At 32.0% G+C, this 24,226-nt stretch overlaps 1 protein-coding gene across 7 annotated transcripts in view; it reads left to right on the top strand.

Moving 5' to 3' along the window:
* Positions 1 to 24,226, top strand: part of pigg (phosphatidylinositol glycan anchor biosynthesis class G (EMM blood group)) — a 218,338-nt gene that overhangs the window by 84,493 nt on the left and 109,619 nt on the right. For 4 of the 7 annotated variants that reach the window (XM_073922448.1, XM_005173072.6, XM_068213288.2 and 1 more), the window contains exon 8: positions 18,891 to 19,175. In XM_073922448.1, the coding sequence (XP_073778549.1) occupies positions 18,891 to 19,175 (285 nt within the window). Of the gene's footprint in view, positions 1 to 18,890; positions 22,540 to 24,226 lie in introns of those variants that run through there. The other 3 variants (XR_012390142.1, XR_012390141.1, XM_073922450.1) reach the window with 3 other exon arrangements.

Genomic DNA, 24,226 nt, shown 5'->3' with positions numbered 1-24,226 from the left:
AAATCCCCGATTTTTTTCACACCAAATTTTGTTCAAAGGTTTGGGATGAGCCGCATGCAAAAGATGCCCTTCTTAAAGCAAAAGCGCATTCAATCGGCCCCTTATGCAGCCAAACTAAAAATATATAAAATAATCATTTTAATCGTTTAACTGGTAGCATTAATCGGTCACAAACGCACCCTTTCGGTTAACGGTTAATCGATTATTTTGAGCATCCCTAATGGAGATGATCAGATGTTTCTGGTTTTGTGACTCTTTTTTCTGATATTTACTTCAATAAGTAGCAAAAAAGTATTAAATAAATAAAAAGAGTCCTGCCTATTTTCCACTGTTATGCTGATAAAGGAATGCAATACAAATGCGCCAGTTGTGGCCTTTGTAAGTGTTATGGAATTTGGATTATGGAATTTTGGACTTATTTTTTTCAGATATTTACCTTATTAAGTAACCAAAAAGTATTAAATAAATAGCAAAAGTCCTGCCTATTTTCCAGTGGGGTGCTGATAAAGGAATGTGATACAAATGCGCCAGTCATTGCCTTTTGGAGATGTAAGTGTAAGTGGCAGAGTTACAAATGCCTATGTGTCAGGATAATGGCAGATTCAAAAACAAGACTGACATCCTGTGCTAAGAAGAGAGACACATGCTGCGTCCCAAATGGCACACTATACACTATGCACTCATGCACTATGTACTTATGCACTTACACACTCAACAGGATAGTATATGTATGTAGTGTTGTCCCAAATGGCACACTAATGTTTTTTTACTAAGCGGAAATTCAAACCGTTTCCCTGATGACGTTTGACTGTTGCCAAATCAGTGAAATTAACGACTGAATTATCAAGTAATACCTGCCGTGAGTATTGCCGAATTCACCATCGGGAGGCGCTATAATCACTCTCGTAGGAGAATTTTGCTTTCACCATCCAAAATAAATAAAGTTATTCAACATGTGCGTCCGATAGCTCCGCCCCTTCCGCTACGTAAGCAAACCTGCGGTCGTTGAGTGCGTGAAGTGTCCATCATTCCACACTTCATTTTAGCGGCTGAATGAGTGCATCATCCGGGTAATTAAAGTGCACTTATTATTTTGAGAGTTTTCAATGTGAACACACTACTTACACTATTTATACTACAAAATGGCGTAAAATAGTGCATAAGTATGCGATTTGGGACGCAGCTACAGTCTCTAATGGGCGGGGATTTCCCCTCTGATGATATGTACAACGAGAGAACATCAATCAAAGTGTTTCTGCAGAGCGTTTTTAGGAAGTGTGAATATAAAGAATACAATTAATCATTTTTACCATTAGAGGCTGGTAATATTCATAGACTGTTCCCACACAACTGTGTTTAAACCCCTTATATAAGTGATTTTTGCATAATAGCTGCCCTTTAACTTGTCTAACTATGAGACTATGCATGTTAATGACACCCTTCTGAATATACCAAGCTGTATTGATTTAAAGAATTGTCAACACTAAATGGATCGTCAGTTAATAGTTGGCGTCCCTAGTCCACAAGTCAAATGTCATGCCATGCTGGTCAAAATTAGGCTGTTTGCATTGCTCAGACTGGCTTTGGCTCACATTAAATCAAGTATTCGTCTCCTCAAGCTCAACTTTATTCAAGGCTGTAAAGGTCAGCCTGACTCATTCTCAGGAAATTCACATATTTCACGGGCAGCATTTGCTTCATCTAGCGTAATTTCACATCTATATTCAGGCAGGTTTTAGCAGATCTTGTCTGATTTCAACACGTGTTTCACCAAGTCTATCACACAGTCATGGCAGAAACTAAGCATTTTACACTTCGTGAAACTCATTTCGTGGTGCAAAGTTAATTTAGGAGGTGTACAGTTGGTTGCAGAATTATGAATAAAAGCAGGTTTAGCTAACTTTAGGGAAATTAGTTATTTATGGAAGTGTTATATTAGCTGCTCTACAGGTTTTTTTTTTCTGAAAAACTAAATTAATACAGTTATTTAATAAAGTTTTATAATATAATATACTGTGTATATATATATATATATATATATATATATATATATATATATATATATATATATATTTATATATATATATATATATATTTATATATATATATATTTATATATATACATATTTATATATATATATATATATATATATATATATATATATATATATATATATATATATATATATATATATATATATATATATATATATATATATATACATACATATATACATATATATATATATATATATATATATATATATATATATATATTAAACAAATTATACCAAATATATTATTATTTATGTTTAAATTCATCAATAAGATTTATGATAAAATTATGAAAAATATAAAAAAATGTGTGTGTGTGTGTGTGTGTGTGCATGTGTGTGCGCGTGTGTGTTTGTGTGTGTGTGTGTGTGTATATATATATATATTTAATTCTATTTATTAATGTATTTTTATTTATTTTATGATATTCTATTTATCTATTGTAAATATTATTAAATATAATATATTATTAAATTAGATTTTATTTTATTTACTATTTATTTAGTTTATTTATTTCATTAATTATTTTTATTTTATTTTGTTTTATTTTTATACTAGAATTTTTTTATTTAATTAACTATTATTATTATTTTTTTATTTACACAATGTATAATGGATTCATTTGTAATGGATTTTGCCATTTGAACATTATTTGTTCTTAAACCAGATTATACCTAAAATCCCCGATTTTTTTCACACCAAATTTTGTTCAAAGGTTTGGGGTATTTTTTTTATTTTTATTTATTATTATTTTTTATGTTAAAGTTTATAATATATATATATATATATATATATATATATATATATATATATATATATATATATATATATATATATATATATATATATATATATAATTAACAAATTATTGAAAGCCATTATTTTAACAGGCAGTTCATTCCGCTGTGGCGACCCCGGATTAATAAAGGGACTAAGCCAACAAGAAAATGAAATGAAATGAAATATTTCAACATCATTACTATAATCTTCAGTGTCACATGATCCTTTAGAAATCATTATTTGATGATGATTTTTTAATCTGTCAACATTACTCATTATGATTAATGTTGGAAATATAGCATTGAATATGTTTTGTGAAAACTAACCACAAAAGAGAGTGTCTTTGAGTTATTTAAGCTTGTTTAACATTCTAAACATCTTCACTGTCACTTTTCATCAATTTATTGCATCCTTGTCAAATAAAATCACATTATATTCAAATGAAAGCACACAAATCTTCTGATTAATGTTGAAAACAGTTGTGCTGATTAATATATTTAGAAAACTAGAAAACTGATGCATTTCTCAGCATTCTTTTATAAATAGAAAGTTCAATAAGCAACATTTATGTGAAAAATAAGTCTTTTGTCATTATTACTTTCACTGTTGATTAATTTAAAGCATTCTTGCTGAATAAAAATATTAATTTCCTTCAGATTTTCCTTCCTTCAAAAATTGGCTTAAAATATTAGTGCATGTTTTATTATGCCATCATTATATTAGTATTTTCAGTTAAGAATATATGAGTACAGCCAGTTTTTAGATTAAAAGTTTGTGGATAAATGCGTAATTTAGTTGTAGATTATTGAGTGTTAAAACTGTGTGTGTAGACTCGAGTGGTTTCCTCATTGGTTGTGATGTTTGTGATCAGCTGCCTTTGTCTATTTTTTTTATTTTTATTTTGCTCTATTCAGGAGAAATATAAATGTTAGATAGATGTGTGATTGTGAAAAATGGTAGACGTCATTTCTTTCTTGATTACAGAGAAAGCCGTAAGGAATTCTGCAGCCCTGTGATTAAAGCTGTCAGATTTCAGACAACACCAGATTTTCATAATACGTTTATTGTGAAGAATTGATGATAATGTATTGTGATATTTATAGAAATCTAGAAAGGATTAGCAATAAATAATGCTTTCAGTCAAAGTTGAATCTTTTTGTATATTTCAGATTACTTAACTAATCTTTCAAATATTTGTTTTGATAAAATCTTAATATATTTGTAAATGAATAAATAAATAAATAAATATAAATACATATGTTTTATTAGAATTTTAGTTTTAGCTTTTTATTTGTTTGTCATTTTTGCTAGATTGATATATTGCCTGATATTTATTTGTTAATTTATTTGTCTATAATTTTTTTGTTTATCATTTTTGTTAGATTAATTTATTGACTGATATTTAAATTTTACTAATAAATATTAAACTATATTACCTAATATAATATAGTGCATTTATTCCTTTGTTTGCTCTTTATTGTATAAATTTTTGTTAGTCATTTTTGTTAGATTGATATATTGACCATTATTTAATACTTACCAATTAAATATTAAATACTATTATTAAAATGAATATTAAATTAAATACTAGTATACTACGTATATTAATATTTATTTACTGATTTTATGTGTTTATTTATCTAGTTTATATTACTTAATTTGAATACCTAATATAAAATAGTGTGTACATTTAATCTAAATTAATAACTAAATTATTTTTTAATAATATGTGTTTTAATTTAATTTAATTTAATTTAATTTAATTTAATTTAATTTAATTTAATTTAATTTTATTTAATTTTATTTTATTTTATTTTATTTTATTTTAATATTACATTAAATACTAATGTATTATATATATTACATTTTTATTTACTTATTTATTTGTTTGTTTATTTATGGCTTATAATACTTTTATCACTTTATATAATATAGGGTTATATAGTATATAGTATTTTTGTGTGTATATTTTTTTGTTTGTTATTTTTGTTAGATTGATATATTGACTGATATTTAATATTTGCTAATTAAATATTAAATTCTAATATTAAATTAAATTACACATACTAATATTTATTTATTCATTTATTTGTTTATTTATGTATATATTTTATATTAGTTGTTATAATAATTCATATAAACTATAATAAATAATTATCATTAAAAAATAACAACTAAATTTTGTGTTTATATTTTTAATTTATTCTATTCTATTTTATTTTATTTAAATATTGCAATAAATACTAGTGTGTTATATATAATAATATGGTATTATTTATTTTTATATTTGTTTATATAATTTATATTACTTTTATTACTTAATATAACAAAATTTGTTTGTGTACTTGTTTGTCTATTGTTTTTTGTTGTTCTTTTTTAAAATGTATATATTAACTAATATTTAGTCTTTACCAAGTGAATATTGAATAATAATATTATTTATATATAAATTAAATACTAGTATATTACATATACGAATATGTATTTATTCATATAGTTTATATTACTTAATTTTATTACTTATTATAATATAGTGCATCAATTTAATTTAAATGAATAACTAAATTATTTTTTTCTTTGCCTACCAGAAATGTATTTTTATTTTATTTTATTTTATTTTATTTTATTTTATTTTATTTTATTTTATTTTATTTTATTTTATTTTATTTTATTTTATTTTATTTTATTTTGTTTTGTTTTTGCTTTTGTTTATTTTATTTTGTTTACTTACCCTGAACCTAAAATATTTGGTTGTATTTACATATCTATTTTCCAGTTGTTATTTGGCTGATCCACACACAAGCGTTGTTGTTTGTATGTATGAGTGTTTGGCCGGCCTGTAATGAGGTGTCCGGTGGACACACACAGGTCTTACAGTGAAGGAGGATCAATATTTCTGGCCTGACCCTGCCAACTCATTATGAGCTTAATTAGTCCCTCTCTCCTCTCTAATTACCAATAAAGATCAGGCCGCGCTCTGAGCAGACTTCAGATCAGCTTCAGCCTTTCTTCACCTCTGCAGTCTTTCAGCCTTCACTGCTTTATATTGGGTTTTCTACGCTTTCTTATTTCCTCAAGTCAACATGGAATCAAACCTCAAATTACCTAGTGTTTCCTGCAGCATTCATACATCATTATTCATCAGGACGGGTTATAGGTATGAATGTGTTTGTTTTTATATTTCATCATGTTTCATGAGTATATGATGGATAACTAGTAAAACACTCAACATTTTCTGTAGGGTGAATCTGGTTTGTACTAGCATGATAATAAGTGTTAATTAATACTTTATCTCATCCATGAATATGATTTCTGCAAGAGTCCTGTAGGATGTAATAAAGACTACAACTCCCATGATTTGAACACTCAGGTCATGCTGTCATCTATATCTTTGTTTGTTGTGAATATGCGCCCTCTAGTGGAGTAAATGACAAATTGTGCCTTTAAATTGATATCTATCTAATCTCAAATTAACCTTTCCAAAACATATATATATATATATATATATATATATATATATATATATATATATATATATATATATATATATATATATACATACATATACATACACATATACATATATATACATATACATATATATACATATATATACATATATATACATATATATATATATATATATATATATATATATATATATATATATATATATATGCATTGATGCATTGTCCCTCCTTCATGCGCAAATTGGTTCAAACTCGCTCTCTCTCAGCCAATGAGCATAGGTTTCCCTTTGTGGACCACCAATCAGCTATTTGAACAACCCAGAATGAGAAATAGGCTAAAAAAAAAATAAAAAAAAAGTTTTGCATGAAATAATTATCATACTAAGTACTTTTGCATGCACAGCAGCACAAAAACATGACAAAACAGTGACACAGCAAAGACGAAGATCTGGTCTTGCTGTTTTCAAAGGACGCAAATGACGGTGCGGCTCTTTGTCTGCAAATCAAGTTGAGAAGCAGCAGGGTCAACACCATATCCATGCTGGCACATTAAACCTAAGGATGGTCCATATTGAATCTAGTTTATTTATGTAGCTATTAATGGTTTAGTAAATATTTATATCTATTTTTACTGAGGATTTGCACCATGTTTATTGGGACTTTGACGCATTATTTATTATTTTCTTATTTTTCATTGTAAGTGGTGTTGTTTATGGTAACTGAAAATATATGATTTGGAAAAAGTCAAACTTGCTTCAGTGTTCTGTTATTTTGTAACAATCTTTCTGTTTAGTTCATTCCCAGAACTTTTGGGCAAATACATTATCAGTAAATAAATGCACTGTTTTTTCCCCACTGAAAAACACCTTGAAATAACATTGAAATAAATTGCTATAACTTGCTCAGGAAATGGTGGATGTAGACAAAATTTATTTTGGAAGTATAAAACATCATAGCATGTATTTCTAAAGAAAGAAAAACAAACTTTATAAGGTTCTGTTTGTAATAACTAGAAAATGCCACTTTTTTAAAAAACATTTTTCTTAAAATTCTGGAATATTTTCTGTCTGTTCATATGCTTTTGGACCCAAAAATATTTTAGACTGGAACTTTAAATGATACAGATTGAAGCTTCAGGTTCTCCTGTTTAAAATAATATATGACACTTGATGCTGACTGCTAAAATAACAATAAAACTGCTTTAAAATAATAATAATAATAATAATAATATAGGCCTATTAGGTGCCCACAAAATACCTCTAGGTCTTTAAGGGTTAACAACCAAATTAATGCTTTGGTCTATTTAACTGAATATATTTGAATTACATTACAACATCAATGCTGTAAAAGGAGCCTTATGAAATTGAAAATAGTCACATAAAGCTCTCATCGGGAGTTCATCATTGGCTGAAAAACACTAGCTGTGCATGTAGCCCATTCTCAGATATTTTTACAGTGTCTGTTAATTAGTTAAAGGGGACCCGTTATGCAAAAATACCTTTAAAAATCAGTTTAAACACAGTTTTGAGGTAACAGTGTTTAAATATAGCCAGCCTCTAACAATAAAAAGGAATTAATTTAGCTTTTTATACTCACACTTGATAAAACAGTCTGCAGAAACACTCTGATTGACAGTCTCCCTTTTGTATGTGTCATTAGAGGGGGGAAAGCCCCGCCCTCTATTTAAAGTCTCTCTCTCATTAGCATAGACAGCCCTGAGTGAGAAGCTGCCATCTGCCATCAGAGTTTTGAATCTGCCACTATGCTGACACACGGGCATTTATAACTCCGCCCTCTTTTGAAGAAGAGCACAATCTCATTTGAATTTAAAGTGACAGTCACCAAAATGGCACAATTAGGATCAAAGCCGAAAAGACTCTGTTATAAAACATTATTCGTGAGGTATTTTGAGCTGATACTTCTCATTCACACTCTAGGGACATTAAAGATGTATTTTTCATTGTGTAATAATATTAAAATAATAATAGGTCCCCTTTAAAACAGGTTTATAAAACTTTGTTTTTTCATGAGGCCACATATTTTCCATCTGCAGCGTGGACTGTCAGCACTAAAACCCTCTCAGAGAAGACAGCACTTCTCAAAGCAGCACTTTAGAAAACAAATTCACCACCTTCAAGAATAAACACAATTACTGTCAGAAGTCAGATCTGCCGTGAGCGATGTTCTTGTTATTATTCACAATCTATAGCGCTCAGTCGATTTGCTGAGACTCCAATAGTTTTGCGCAATGAATTATTGTAGTTATTTATTTACTGTAGTTATTTAGCCAGTTTATTTGTTCAATATCTGTCACATATTGTATTAAAAGACTGCGCTTGACTTGCTGTTTAAAGGTTTGGGCTCAATATGTTTTATTTTTTTGTCTTTTATTGATGCGTTAAATAATCAAAATGACTTATTTATAATGTTACGAGAGATTTTGGTTTATATGTGTTTATATTTTTATTTCATTCTATTCTATTTTATTCAAATATTACAATAAATACTAGTGTGTTATATATAATAATATGGTATTCTTTATTTATATATTTGTTTATATAATTTATATTACTTTTATTGCTTAATATAACAAAAAATGTTTGTTTATTTGTTTGTCTATAGTTTTTTTGTTTGTCCTTTTTGTTAGATTGGTATATTAACTAATATTTAATCTTTGCTAAGTAAATATTGAATACTAAGATTAAATATATATTAAATTAAATACTGGTATATTACATATACTAATATTTATTTATTTATATAGTTTATATTGCTTCATTTTATTACTTATTATGATATAGTGCATCAATTTATTCTAAATGAATAATTAAATTATTTTTATTTGCCTAACACTAGAAATTAAATGTATTTTTAATTTAATTAAATTTTATTTTATTTTATAATATTTATTTTATTTTTATTATTTTTATTTTTGTTTTGTTTTGTTTTGTTTTGTTTTGTTTTGTTTTGTTTTGTTTTGTTTTGTTTTGTTTTGTTTTGTTTTGTTTTGCTTTGCTTTGCTTTGTTTGTTTTGTTTGTTGTTGTTAGTTGGCTGACCCACACACAAGCGTTGTTGTTTGTATGTATGAGTGTTTGGCCGGCCTGTAATGAGGGGGACACACACAGGTCTTACAGTGAAGGAGGATCAATATCTCTGGCCTGACCCTGTTTATAGTGTTTATAATGTTACAAGAGCTTTTGTTTCTAAAGAAATTGTGACGTTCTATTCATCAGAATCCTGAAAAAAAATCCACAAAAGACTATAAAATATTTAAATTCATTTTTAATTAAATGTTTATTCTGCAGTTGAATTAGCAGGAAATAACATTTATTATGATACAAAAACTCCTATTTAAAATCAAGGATGCTCTTTTGGAAAGAAAATGTATCACACACACACACACACAAAATCCTTTTATCATTTAGTTTTATACTGAAAACAAGTGTTTATACAGTATTTTCAGCTTAGTCCCTTTATTAATCAGGGGTCTCCACAGCAGAATGAACCGCCAACTTATCCAGCATATGTTTTGCAGAGCAGATGCCCTTCCAGCTGCAACCCAACACTGGGAAACACCCATCACCCTTGCACTCTTGCATTTACGCATGACTTCAGCAGTATTTTTGAGATACACATAAATATTTACTTAGCATGTTTCTTGCAAACATGTTTTGGTATTTGTATGCTTTAGAAGAGTCAAAAACTTACATGCAGCACCTTTAAAATAGTAAAAATTGATGGTTTATATATTGTATTATTAAAATTATAATTATTAATAATTATATTATTAAAATATCATTATTATTATTTCTAAATTAATTTAGATTGCTTACAAAAAAAAATAAATAAACAAAATTAGCTTACGTTAGATACTTAAACTAGTCGAATTGTTATCCGCATTGTTATCCGCAACCCTGTGAAGGTCTTGGCATCTAATGCAACCCAAAATACCATTGGCTTGCCCCGCAGCAAATCTTCAAGTCCCATCTGAGGAAAGGAGAAGCGGGGTTTCTCCATCTCCCATGACCCTCCGCTCAACCTCAAACCTCAAACCTTCCACATTCTCCAGTCCTGCAATCCCACCGGACTCTCTGTCCTTTAGATCTCATTGACCGCAGGAGGAATCGACTGTTTGAAGTCTCCAGTACTTCAGTAATGGATCGTATGCACTTAGCAAATACAACTGTTGAACTGTGGCAGGAAAAGGTCTCTTGCTATATCAATCGCAGAGACTGCAAGTGTCCTTTAGAAGCCGCATGAGATTTATGATTTGTTTCTCTGCTTTTTTGCTTTTAGATGAATCTTAATATTAAAGGGATAGCTCACACAAAGAGGGAAATTGACTTACTATTTACCAGAATATATATATATATATATATATATATATATATATATATATATATATATAGTTAATTCCAATATGCAATAGTTATATATTACTATACTGTAAAAATAATATCTGTTCATTGCAGTTTTTGTATTTTAAGTGTTTTTCACGTGTTTACGGTGGTGAATTGCATTATGGGATGTTGATCTCTGCTCTGTCGACTTTTGATGTTGAAAATTCAACCTTACAGTTATAATAATATATAAGAAGTTTTATATATAGAGACAAATACGTCTGTAAAATAGCTAAAAATGTACATTGTAAAACAAATCCGTAATTTTACGGTTTATTTCTGGCTGCTGGGGTGCTTCCGTAAAAAAACGTAAAATAATGACCATTAAATTACACACATGTACTGTAAAATAACAAATATTAGATTACAGAAATTTACCAGAAATTTAAATCAAAGGAAATTTCTATAATTTAATATTCGTTATTTTACAGTAAATGTCTGTAATTTAACGGCTGTTATTTGCATTTTTTTCCAGCACCCCAGCTGCTGGAAATAAACAGTAAAATTAAGGTTTTTTTTAGTGTATTTGCGTTTTTTTTACAAGGTTTTTGTAGCGTAATATACAACACCAACCCATATATGACGTTAGTGTTGGAATAATATATCAATTCCATGAATCTTCAATAAAAAAGATCAGGAGAGGTTTTTCTTCAAGATTTAACATATTAGCAATTTATTGGATACAAATAAAAAATTCGATAGACAGAATTCTGGTATCCACAATGCGTATCCACTGAGTTACATTCAGTGGTGCGCACAGTTTTCATTTCCTGACGTCAACTTAAATAGGCAGCTGATATTAACAAGTAGTGTTTAGTGAAATTCGTCAATCAATTTCCAGTCCTCCATTGGCCGCACCCATACATACTTCCTCTTTTTTGCAAAACTTGTCTGCACAACATTAAAAGTCTAAGCCTTTCTCAACTGCACATATTCTGTTCAATCAATGTTAAAGCTAGAGTCACCGGACAGACAGAAGCCCTGCGCATGATGCAAATCCTTGTCTATAGTGAAGTAAATTTAGCCTTACTGTAAAAATGCTTGATGAAAATATACAACATTCTCTAAAATCAATTTCTGCAGTTCTCCTTTGTCTTCAGATGACACCATGCTCATTCTCCATCTGAACTAAACTATTTTTTCAGGTCAGTGTGTTTTACTGTCGTATTTTGTGATTTCAAACTCATCCAAATTGAACAGGTTTCTGTTTTTCCCTTTAAAGCCTCTGTAAAAATTACACAGCAAATTACCTGCTTTTTTTTGGCAGCCTCTGGAGTCCTCTATAGCTGTGCGGACATTTGTGCTACTTTTTTTTCGCAGCTCTGCTCCTCGTTTATTTTGACCTTTTGTCCAACAGCGTGACTAAAGCTAATTGGTGCACTTCATTACAGTGAAGACCTTTTGCCGGCTTGCTGGATAAAGTTGGCAAATCTGTTGTTCGATTCATCAAGCGTGTACTGTAGTCAGCAGCACCTTTGCTGTCTTGTTAACAACTTGCTTTTCTGAGTGTCGGAAACAAGTTGTAGGTCACAATATGTTGCTGTATGTTTACATCCAAGGTTGCCAATTTGAATAAAAAATTGCAACGGCACATACATCATTTGTGAACATCTAGCAAAACCAATCTTCACTTTCTGTCAGAAACTGAAGGAAATTGTGAATAAATCAAAAGGAAAATTGTGGAACCAGGGAAACCACTGTAGCTCGTTCTTTTTTCATTATAAAATAGTTGTGGTGTAATTATTCATGATTTATTTATGATTTAACACTGTTAAACGTTAGGGACAATGGCTATTCAATGCAAAAACAATTACATTTAAAAACAAATAAATAAAATAATGGGTGATAAAAATATATATTTGACCACCCCTATAATGGGTCATACCATTGAGAATGCATAAAAAATGCATTCACCAGTCTGAAACCGGAAGATTTAGAGCAACGATTGACATTGCAAGTGTTCACAAGACTATTGTCTCATAAAATAGGTGTTTGTTTCCACATGTAGCTTAATATAAAGTAACATTAGATGCGAAGCTTGTATAGATAGACCTGAAATAGTTAATTAAAAGATCTTATAGGTCAGAATACTCTAGATATCTTTCAAAACACTGAAAACTTAAATAGGTTTTAGATTTTTAAATAAATGACTGATGCTTGAAACTACAGTAACATTACCGAAAATTTAACAATCTATAAATGTATAATTCTGGTTAAAGAATTAATTCTAATAAAAACCAACAAAGTACAATATTTACAGTTGAAGTCAGAATTATTAGCCTCCCTTTTAATTTTTTTTCTCTTTTTTTAAATTGTTCCCAAATTTTGTTTGACAGGGCAAATTTTCACAGTATGTCTGATAATATTTTTTCTTCTGGAGAAGGTCTTATTTGTTTTATTTCGGCTTGAATAAAAGCAGTTTTAATTGTTTAGAAATCATTTTAAGGTCAGTATTATTAGCCCCTTTAAGCTAAATTTGTTTTCGATTGTCTAAAGAACAAATCACTATTAAACAATAACTTGCCTAATTACCCTAACCTGCCTAGTTAACCTAATTAACCTAGTTAAGCATTTAAATGTCACTTTAGGCTGAATACTAGTATCTTGAAAAATATATAGTCAAATATTATGGCAAAGATAAAATAAATCAGTTATAAGAGATGAGTTTATAAAAGTATTATATTTAGTGTTGAAAAAATATTTACTCCGTTAAAAAGAAATTGGGGAAAAATTATACAGGGGGGCTAATAATTCTAGAGATCTAATCATTCTGTCTTCAACTGTATGTTTATTTAAAAAAAAAAAATCAGCATCTTAAAAAACAAAAAAAATAGTGTCTGAAATGACGTAACTTCCCTCTCAGTTTCGACAAACTGCTCCAGCCTGCAGCCATTCAACTTATTCTTTTGGCCGTTTATATATAAAGAAAAATCCAGCTTCCGCATCCAGTTTTTATCTCATATAGTCTCGGCAGTTTGTGTCTTTCTTTGCTCTGTTAAATATTAACCGAGCCATTTTTTTGACCCTCCGAGCTCAAGTTCTGAGCGAAAAGTTTCTTGTTTTTTTATGTCACTTTTTTTCAAACGTCGTTCAGAGCGCAAGAGTAACGTCCCATCGAGATGTCAGCCAAGACAGCCGTGAGCGAGTGAACCGGATGGGGACAAGAAAAGAGCGAGAGCGTTTCAAAGCGATCGTTTGACTGCCGCGGCATTGTTGCCAGTCGCAGGCAAGGACACATCAGCGTGTGTCCTCTTTTATCAGAAATCTCCCAGAGCTTGAGAAATGTGCAGTAATGTCATTGCAGTCGATGGATTTTACCAGAAAAAAAAAGCTGATTATGCTTTAGCAAGAGGCTTCTGACGTTTGTGCTATGGAGTAAATAACATCTGAATTCTTTAGATTTGCTATAGGGTAGTTTCTGAACGTTTGTCCTTGGTGTCTAGTGTGTAAACAAGCCATTATTAATTTCCCATAAGTCTTCTTTGTGTTTAAAGGTGCTGTATGTAAGTTTTGGACTCTGCTAACGCATAAAAATACCATAATATGTTTGCAGATATTTAAAAAACATGAACAGTGAACATTCTTGTTTATCTGAAAAACAATGCTAAAATTGGATATTCTGCTTTAAAAATGTGTGTTACACGCCGGATTGTGGAAACCAGTGCATTTCATTCATTCACTCAGAAAGGTTCTCAAAGCATGTGTCCGTGACTGAAATGCAACCTCCAGTGGACAGTAGCAGACTTCAACATGAGACACAGATTCAGAGTTTCACATGAGGTTTTTAATTTTGGATGAGACGTTAAACCGAGGTCCCGACTCTCTGTGGTCGTTAAAAATCCCAGGATTTCCTTCGAAAAAGAGTAGGGGTTTAACCCCGGCATCCTGGCCAAATCTGCCCACTGGCCTCTGTCCATCATGGCCTCCTAACCCTCCCCATATCATGATTGGCATATCATCACTCTGTCTCCTCTCCACCAATCAGCTGTTGTGTGGTGTGTGGTCTGGCGCAAAATGGCTGTCGTCGCGTCATCCAGGTGGATGCTGCACACTGGTGGTGGATGAGGAGGTTCCCCCCCCCATTGTGTAAAGCGCTTTGAGTGCCCAGAAAAGTGCTATATACATGTAACGAATTATTATTATTATTATTATTATTTAATTAGCTAATATAAATGTAAATCAAAGGCGGCAACACCAAGGCTCCAAAACTACAAATTTTATTAAATTAAAAAGGCTGACACAGAGCGTGTAACGTTTCGAGCCACCCGGCTCTTCATCAGACAATTGTTCTCCTTTTCAAAATCGTACATATTCATACGACTGAACTCGTAACTAAACTGACAAAACGTAAAATACTTACGTTTTCTCGTGAGATCAGGCTGGTCTGACAGGTGGTTTGTCAAGCCCACTCACCTGTGTGAAGCACACTAAGAATCGCAGTATTGTTGTTGGGCAATTAAATGAACAATAAATGATGATTGAGGATGGAGACCAAGGATTTTTTTTTTTTGACATTGATACGGATTATAATGGAAAGAAGTACTAAATTATGCTTATCTGAATGTGTAAAAAAACAAACAGGTTTCTGTAAGAGATAGGTTTAGGGTAGGGTTGGGGTAATGGGATGGGAAATATATTTTGGTCAGTGTAGAAACAATTGAAGTCTATGAAAAGTCTCCAAGATATCTGTGTGTGTGCTTTGTGTTCCTTATGTTGTGGGGACTAAATATCCCCACAAGTATAGCAATGGTTATGCAATTTGTCCAACATCGATGTTATTCCTGGAACAAACTTCTAGTCGGCCAATGAGATTCAAGAGATACAGTCCATATTAAATTTAGGTTTACAATTAGGTTTGTGTGCTTCTACAACTATTGCAACTACTAATCTCCTCTGATTTTGGGAATAATTTAAAGCTAGGGTTGGGTTTAGGGGTACGGATGAGGTATGAGCTATATTTTCGAACTGGAATGATGTTTCAGGATTAAGAGGTTATATTCTATTAGGAAAAATCACACACACTGTATATGTATATTAGTACATTATGACCCTGTGGAGACTTTTTTCCATGATGAAAACGGCTCATAAATCACATAGAATTAAGTATTTTGAGACCGTAAAATGCAGATTGTTTTCTTTGATGGTTGGTTTAGGGCTAAGGGGATTGAAAATACAGTTTAAATGGTATTAAAATCATTATGTCTATGGGAAGTCCCCATAAAGATAGCTGTACAAGTGTGTGTATGATTGAGTGAGTGAGTGATCTTAATAGATATAACTATGTGAATGTCACATGTATATTTTTGACATCGAGATCATTTCTGGAAAATCTAGACAAATACAATTCAAAAGGGTCCAATCAGAGAGCAGTTCAGTTCTGTCCAAAACAAAAGTGGCCAATGGAGAATTAACAAAAGTTCTGCGAGGTAATTTCTGCAATTTTTGCTGACAAATTTCTCCCAAAACTTCCCAAAAAAGTCAACCGCTCCACCGTCAGCACACCCTGATGTCCAAATTGATTGACACGCAGAGAGCATTTCTGATTGGCCAAAACCTTTTAGATCATTAAATGTTTTTGTTGCTGTGTGCAGATCTTTGTGTTCTCCCAGAGATGTGTGTGTGATTTCTCAAGACACCGCTTTCACTGAGGTTTGCCAGGGACGTTTTATGAGCCATATTCCCCGAAAATCACTTACAGCAGCTTTAATACCTGCCATAAAGGGCTTTCGCTCTCAAACGGCTGTTTGTGATGGCATCACCCAAGACAGATGTTAACACAAGCGGTAAACAGAGGTGTGTGTGTGTGTGTGTGTGTGTGTGTGTGTGTGTGTGTGTGTGTGTGTTAGGGATGATACATGTTATCATTTGCAAAATAACTTTCTTAGTGTAAGGCTAACAATAAGACCTAAAATCAGTCTGGTGAAATGCCTTTTGACACATTTTATTTTTTACAGTGTGACATTTTTACAGTACTTTTACTGTAATTTATTTACATTTTACACTAGCGAAACTTGTCTCATTTTTGTCTTTAATTGCAATAGCAGCATTTGATCACCTTAATTAAGATAGAATATATATATACACACACACACACACACACACACACACACACACACACACACACACACACACACACACACACACACACACACACACACACACACACACACATATATATACATACACCTATGAGCTTGCTTAATAATCATGAGCAAATGGGTCAGGGTTTCATATATTACAATTGGTTTTTATTTCACATAATTTTCAGATCCCAAAATGAAGGATTAACACAATTTATCTTTGACCACACCAAACATAAACAATAAATTATGTCTTAGCCAAAATTTTTAAATATGTCAAAACAAGCAAAATATAGCTGTAGACTTTACTTATATACTTATACTTATCCTCTTATTCAGTATACACCTGCTTTGCTCGCGCGAAGTTGCGAATGCAATTGTCATGTTCACCAGCGAACCAACCACCAGATGTCGCTGGTAAACACTCACTCATGGAACTATAAATCTGCCAGTTAATGGACTACATATTCAGTCATGCCACACACACACACCTGCCCCAAGTCTCCACTGATTAGACTCCTACAGCTGATCCTGCTTCAAGACTGATTTCACACAGTATTTAAGCAGCACACACACTCATTCACATTGCCGAGTCTTGTTTACTGATAGTGACATTACAACGCGTTTCCTTTGTCTGCCTTTGCCGTGTTTTTGATTATTAGCCTAGCTTATCCTTTTGTCCTTGTCTGCCGCCTGCCTTTTGACCTTTTGCCTGTTATTCGACTATGATTCTGGATTGTCTACATATATCTGTTTGCACCTAAATTGACCATCGCTTGCCTGACTTTGAATAAACCTGCATTTGGATCCTACCTTCTGTTGTCAGTGTCACTCCCCGTCGTTACAGCAATTATTTTTATCAGTCGTGTTGCTTCTCAATTCTAATGTAAAGCCATGTATGTATGTATATATATATATATGAATATATATATATATATATATATATATATATATATATATATATATATATATATATATATATATATATATATATATATATATATATATATATGTATATAATAGAAAGTATAGCAGCATAATCAGGTAGTATAATTGCTAACATGCAGTGACTTTAAACATTTTTTTTTTAATTGACCCACATTGCAGTGCATATGACAGGAGTGAACTGTAAAGAATGTATGTGGTATTTTACTGGCTGTTTTTGCAGTAATTAACTATAAAAAAGTATACCAGTATAAATTAAATATTTTTGCAAGCAGATATGTTTCATATCACAGAACATGAAAGAAATCAAACTGTTTTATTGTATCCCTCACAGCGTTAAGGGCTACGTCAATTAGCATTGCATGAGGAGGGTTTGATGAACAGGAATCATCCAGATTTTGTCACAAGCGTTTGTTTATTGTGTTCATGCTTGATAGATGTTTCCATCATGGTGGTGTTTTTATTCAGTAATCTACATGTGAAGTTTATGAAGAAGAGCGCCATGAATCAATCATGAATGAATCAAACAACATTACAGTGTGTGATCACTACACTATTTCAGAAGTCTTGAACTCTGTTCTTGGGGTCCTGCAAAGTTTATAACCTGCTTCAGAACATCAGCTTGTGTATTTATGATCCTGAAAAGCTTGATAAGCCGGTTCAGTGTGTTGAGCTCCGTTGAATAGTAGGTATCCAGGAGCTTAAAAATAGAAAAATAATAGGAGAAAGCATATATAGAGGAATTTAAAGACTTAACTAGGTTATTATGATAATTAGGCATAATAAACAATTGAAAAATTGACAACTCTCATAAGTGCTAATAATATTGATCTTAAAATTGTTTGCTTTTCTTTCAGTCTTAGAATGAAATAAATATTACAGGAAATACTGTGAAATATTCCTTGCTCTGTTTAACATCACTTAGGAAATATCTAAAAAAACCAAAAAAATGTTCACAGGAAGGCTAATATTTTTGACTTCAACTGTATTTATAAAGAAAATAAATACTTATTTCAAAAAATGCAGTACTTTTGTGTGTTACTAATACTTGTTATTTATGATTTATGTTTTATCATTATCTCAATAAATACCAAAAAAATATCGTGATATATTTTTAAGTCTCTAGTGTGTGTAATTAAATCGTTCTCTGCTTCTCCAGGTGTTGTTCCTGCTGTTGTTGGCCATGCCGGAGGCGTTGAGCAGGGACGCGGTGGTGGATGTCCCGTTGGCATCGTCTCTGCTCTCTCTGCCCTTCTACCTGCTGTGTCTGTTCGGCTCTGCCCTCCATGTGCTGGTCTGCACCTCGGCCGGCGGGCCCTGCTACCTCTGCTCTCTCCCCTGGGTGCTGGTGTTCTCCGTCATACTCCTGTCCTCCGCCTTCACTTGTGCTCTGGTTGGCATGGCCGCCAGGAGGCTGCCCACCAGCAATAAGACCCCTACTAAGGTGAGAGAACAAAAATGTGACGTTTCTGTTACATTGCAACATGGTTTTCTGCAGAGGTTAAACTACAGAAGTACAAATAAAATTAGGGATGCACAATGTATCGGCGGCCATATCGTTATTGGCCGATAAATGTTATTTTTAAGGTTATCGTTATTGGCCGATAAATGTTATTTTTAAGGTTATCGTTATTGGCCGATAAATGTTATTTTTAAGGTTATCGTTATTGGCCGATAAATGCTATTTTTAAGGTTATCGTTAGTAGCCGATAGATGCTATTTTTAAGGTTATCGTTATTGCCCGGTAAATGCTATTTTTAAGATTATTGTATTGGCTGATAAAAGCTATTTTAAGGTTATCATTATCAGGCAATAAATGCTATTTTTAAGGTTATCGTTATTGGCTGATAAATGCTATTTTTAAGGTTATCGTTATCAGCCGATAAATGTTATTTTTAAGGTTATCGTTATCGGCCGATAAATGCTATTTCTGAAGTTTATCGTTATCGGCCGATAAGTGTTATTTTTATGGTTATCGTTTTTGGCCAATAAATTGTATTTTTAAGGTTATCGTTATCAGCCGATAAATGCTGTTTTTAAGGTTATCGTTATCGGCCGATAAATAATATTTTTAAGGTTATTGTTATTTGCCGATAAATGCTATTTCTGAAGTTTATCGTTATCGGCCGATAAATGTTATTTTTATGGTTATCGTTTTTGGCCAATAAATTGTATTTTTAAGGTCATCGTTATCGGCCGATAAATGCTATTTTTAAGGTTATCGTTATTGGCTGATGAATTCTATTTTTAAGTTTATCATTATCGGCCGATAAATGGTATTATTAAAATTATCGTTAATTGGCCTATAAATGCTATTTTTAAGGTAATCGTTATCGGGCGATAACTGCTTGAAATGATTAAGGAGCAAGTGGAAAACAAATTAAGTTAATTTTAGCATGTCAAAGTCACATTTATTTATATAAAATATATTTTCCCAACAACAAAAGTGTGGCTGGTGAAAATGGCATGTGGCTAGTAATGTTAGGAATCTTCTAGCCACAGTGGGTGTTAATTAGAAAAGTTAATGTCAAGCCCTAGTTACAATATTTAAAATATAAATTTGGTCATTTTTGAGCATAGCTAAGAGATATTAAAGGGATAGTTCACCTAAAAACTGAAAATTCTGTCATCATTTAAACACCCATCACTTGTTTTTTTCTGTTGAATACAAAATAAGTTATTCTGAAAAATGTTGAAAGCCATTGACTTGCTATTTCTATGATGGAAATCAGTGGTTACAGGTTTCAAACCTTCAAAATATCTTCTTTTGTGTTTAACTCTGAAACCTGAGGGTGAGTAAAAGGTGAGAAAATTTTCATTTTTGCATGAACTGTCCCTTTAAGGCCAGAAAAGCATACATTTAATTTCAGTTGGACTTCATTATTAGGCCTTTGTTGTTGATGTGTTTGTGATGTTGTTAGAATTATTTGTTCCTACATAGTAGTGGACTGAGGGGTAATAAAAAAAGTAATGTTTTAAAACAGTTTCTTCTGAAATCAATATTTCATGTTGCTGTCTTCATTTACCTGCTGAAAAGCTGTGCAATAAGCAATACGGCTGTAATTTTTCACCTGAATGTGTCTTGTTTGGTCTTGTTTGTTTAGAGCTGCTTGCTAGGAATTGTTTTTCTTTGCAGAACCCTTTAATGAGGTAATAATATATTTCGGCTCAAATCGATATTTCCTGTGTAATTACTTTCTTATGTGGCAAGCAGTCGTGTAATAAACAGCAATATTTATATATCCAGCCGGCTGTTATAGCAAATTACCACTAGCAGAAATTGGCAAACAATCAGAGGCATGTTTTGCTGTTGTGTTTACTCTGTTCAGGGACATTATCAGCCGGTGAATGTCTTGTATTCCACCCTGGGTTGTACATTAGGAAAGTGTTTCAACACCAGGAGCGTTAGCTTTACATTTTTATTAGCCTCTAAGCACCAAAAACCAAGCTCTAATGGGGGAGAAAAACGTTTCCTGACTGGTTCCTCCAAAACACCCTGAAGTGGCTCAATGACAGTTAGATCAGGTGACTGTGCAGGCCATGGGAGATGTTCAACTTCACTTTTTATCTTCATAAACCTATGTACCTAAAGGTAAATGTACCTTTAGGATACCCTGTTTGACACATAGGGTGCACATGGTCCTCCAGAATGGTCCGGTAGTCACTGGCAGTGACATGCCCGTCCAGCACAAGTATTGGGCCTTGGGAAGCCCATGATATTGCAGCCCAAACCATCACTGATCCACCCCCATGCTTTATTCTGTGCATGCTTCATTGTGGCTTCTCCACACCGTAACTCTCTCACATGTGGGAAAGACCGTGAAGGTGAAACATGTTTCAATTTGTTCACAGCTCAAGATTTTCACTTCTGGCACTATTGAAACCAATATTTGGCACTGGCACGAGTGACTATAGCAGTCCGACTATATATATTGACCACTTGGCGCTTCCAACCAACAGTTTTGCTTGTAACAGGAGAGTTGAGGTGCACATTTAATTCTGCAGTGAATCGGGCAGCTCTGGTCCCATGTTGTTTATTTTTTCAGATACAATCGGGGTTAGCACTCAGAGATCCCTTTCAGACAGCTTTTTCTTATGTCCTCAATTACTCCTGTTGCTAATATTAGCTAACATTAGCTTGGATACTGTGGCTCTTGATACATCATTAAGATTAGCAGCAACAATTTGTCATCTTTTGAACGCTGATATGTCACCCATTAGGTAGTGTGCATTGCAATATTTTAAGCAAGACTGTGCTATTTCTCTGCTAATTAAACCTTCACACTATGCTCTTACCGGTGGAATGTGCAAAAAAAAAAAAAATTGCCATGAAACCTTCAACACTAAATTGGCTAATGTGTCAGTTTCATAGTACAACCGTTTTTTGTACCCCTTTTTGTATATACAATTGAAACTTAAAGTCTACATACACTATATACAAAGGCGCATAAGCATTTAAAAAAAAAAGTCAGATGTTAATGTGACTAAACTTTTTCTTTTTTAAGTAAGTTAGGATTATCAAATGTGTTTCTGTTTTGCTTAATAGCAGAATGATGAGAAAGATATCTTTTGAGAAATTGTTATAACTTTTCTTGAAAGTCAAGTTTACATACAATAAGATTATTCTGCCTCTGAAAAAGCTCAGATGATGGTGTCAAGGTTTTGGAAGTTTCTGATTGGCTAATGGACAACATTTGAGTTAATTGGAGGCGCAACTGTAGAATAGTAGAATTGTGTGACAGCATGGGAAAATCCAAAGTCAACAACAAAAAAAAAAAGCCAGATTACAATTTGCTAAATTACACTGGAAAAAAAAACTTTTTGGAGACATGTCCTGTGGTCTGATGGAACTAAGATTAAATTGTTTGGCCATAATGACCAGTGTTACATTTGGAGGACAAAGGGGAAAGCTTACAAACCTAGAAACACCATCCCAACTGTGAAGTATAAGGGCGGCAGCATCATGTTGTAAAACTGTTTTGCTGCAGGAGGGACTGGCCCACTTCACAGCATAGATGGCATCATGAAGAAAGAACATTGTGTAGAAATACTGAAGCAACATCTCAAGACATCAGCCAGGAAATTAAAACTTGTCCACAAATGGGTCTTCCAAACAGACCATGACCCTAAGCATACTGCCAAATTAGGTAAATGTGCTTTAAGGACAACATAGTGAATGTTTTGGAGTGGCCATCACAAAGCCCTGAACTCAATCCTATAGAAAACTTGTGGGCAGAGTTGAAAAAACTTGTGCGAGCAAGACAGCCAACAATTCTGACTCAGTTACAGCAATTCTGTCAGGAGGAATGGACCAAAGGTCCTGCAAAATATTGTGAGAAGCTTGTGAAAGGATACCATAAATGTCTTACCAAAGTTATACAGTTTAAAAGCAAAGTTAAAAAAATACCAAGGAAATATGTGTAAACTTTTGACTGCCTAGAAATTACTTAACAATTAAAATAAAAAATTTATTTAAAAAAATTCTCTTAATATTCTGGCATTTAGCAAATGTAAATCATTTAGGTAATCCTATTGGACCTGAAATAGTAAAGGTTTAGTATGAGTTACCATCAGACAATTTTTTTAAATGGTTATGTTCCTTTTTTAGAGTCTATGTAAAGTTCTGGCTTTAACTGTACATACGGTTGAAGTCACAATTATTAGCCCCCCTGAATTATTATCTCCCCTGTTAATTTTTTCTCCAATTTCTGTTTAACGGAGAGAAGATTTTTTTTCAACACATTTCTGATCATAATAGTTTTAATAACTCATTTCTATTAACTGATTTATTTTATCTTTGCCATGATGACAGTACATAATATTTTGAATAAACAAGATATTCTTCAACACACTTCTATACAGCATAAAGTGACATTTGAAGGCTTAACTAGGTTAATTAGGTTAACTAGGCAGGTTTAGGCAAGTTATTGTATAATGATGGTTTGTTCTGTAGACTATCGAAAATAAAAATAGCTTAAAGGGGCTAATAATTGTTTCCTTAAAATGGGGTTTAAAAATTAATAACTGCTTTTATTCTAGCCGAAATAAAACAAATAAGACTTTCTCCAGAGGAAAAAATATTATCAGACATACTGTGAAAATTTCCTTGCTCTGTTAAACATATTTGGGAAACATTTAAAAAAGAAAAAGAAATTCAAGTGGGAGCCAATAATTCTGACTAAATGTGCCTCAACAAAGGTTTTGTTTCCATTTCCCTGCGATGAGAGCACAGATACGAAATATGTTTATGAGGAGCATTTTTTTAACCGAGACCTTTCAAATCTGGAAATGGTGAAATCCGGCTTTGCTCCTTTTAAAAAAGATGCGGTTCCAGTTGGTGTTGATTGTTCTGTCTACAGATTTGGTGAGTTTGTGATCAATGTAGTATCGTCAGCACTACTCTTTCAGCTTTTAAACACATACCATAGTCAAAATAATTTAATTACTAAGTTTACAGTAATATCATTACAATATTATGGACTAAAAAATTATCCT

The sequence above is a fragment of the Danio rerio genome, chromosome 14, assembly GCF_049306965.1.
Source record: "Danio rerio strain Tuebingen ecotype United States chromosome 14, GRCz12tu, whole genome shotgun sequence".
Classification (NCBI taxonomy): Eukaryota; Metazoa; Chordata; class Actinopteri; order Cypriniformes; family Danionidae; genus Danio; species Danio rerio.
Note: the sequence above shows the minus strand (reverse complement) of the source record. Positions and strands in the feature narration are given on the sequence as shown.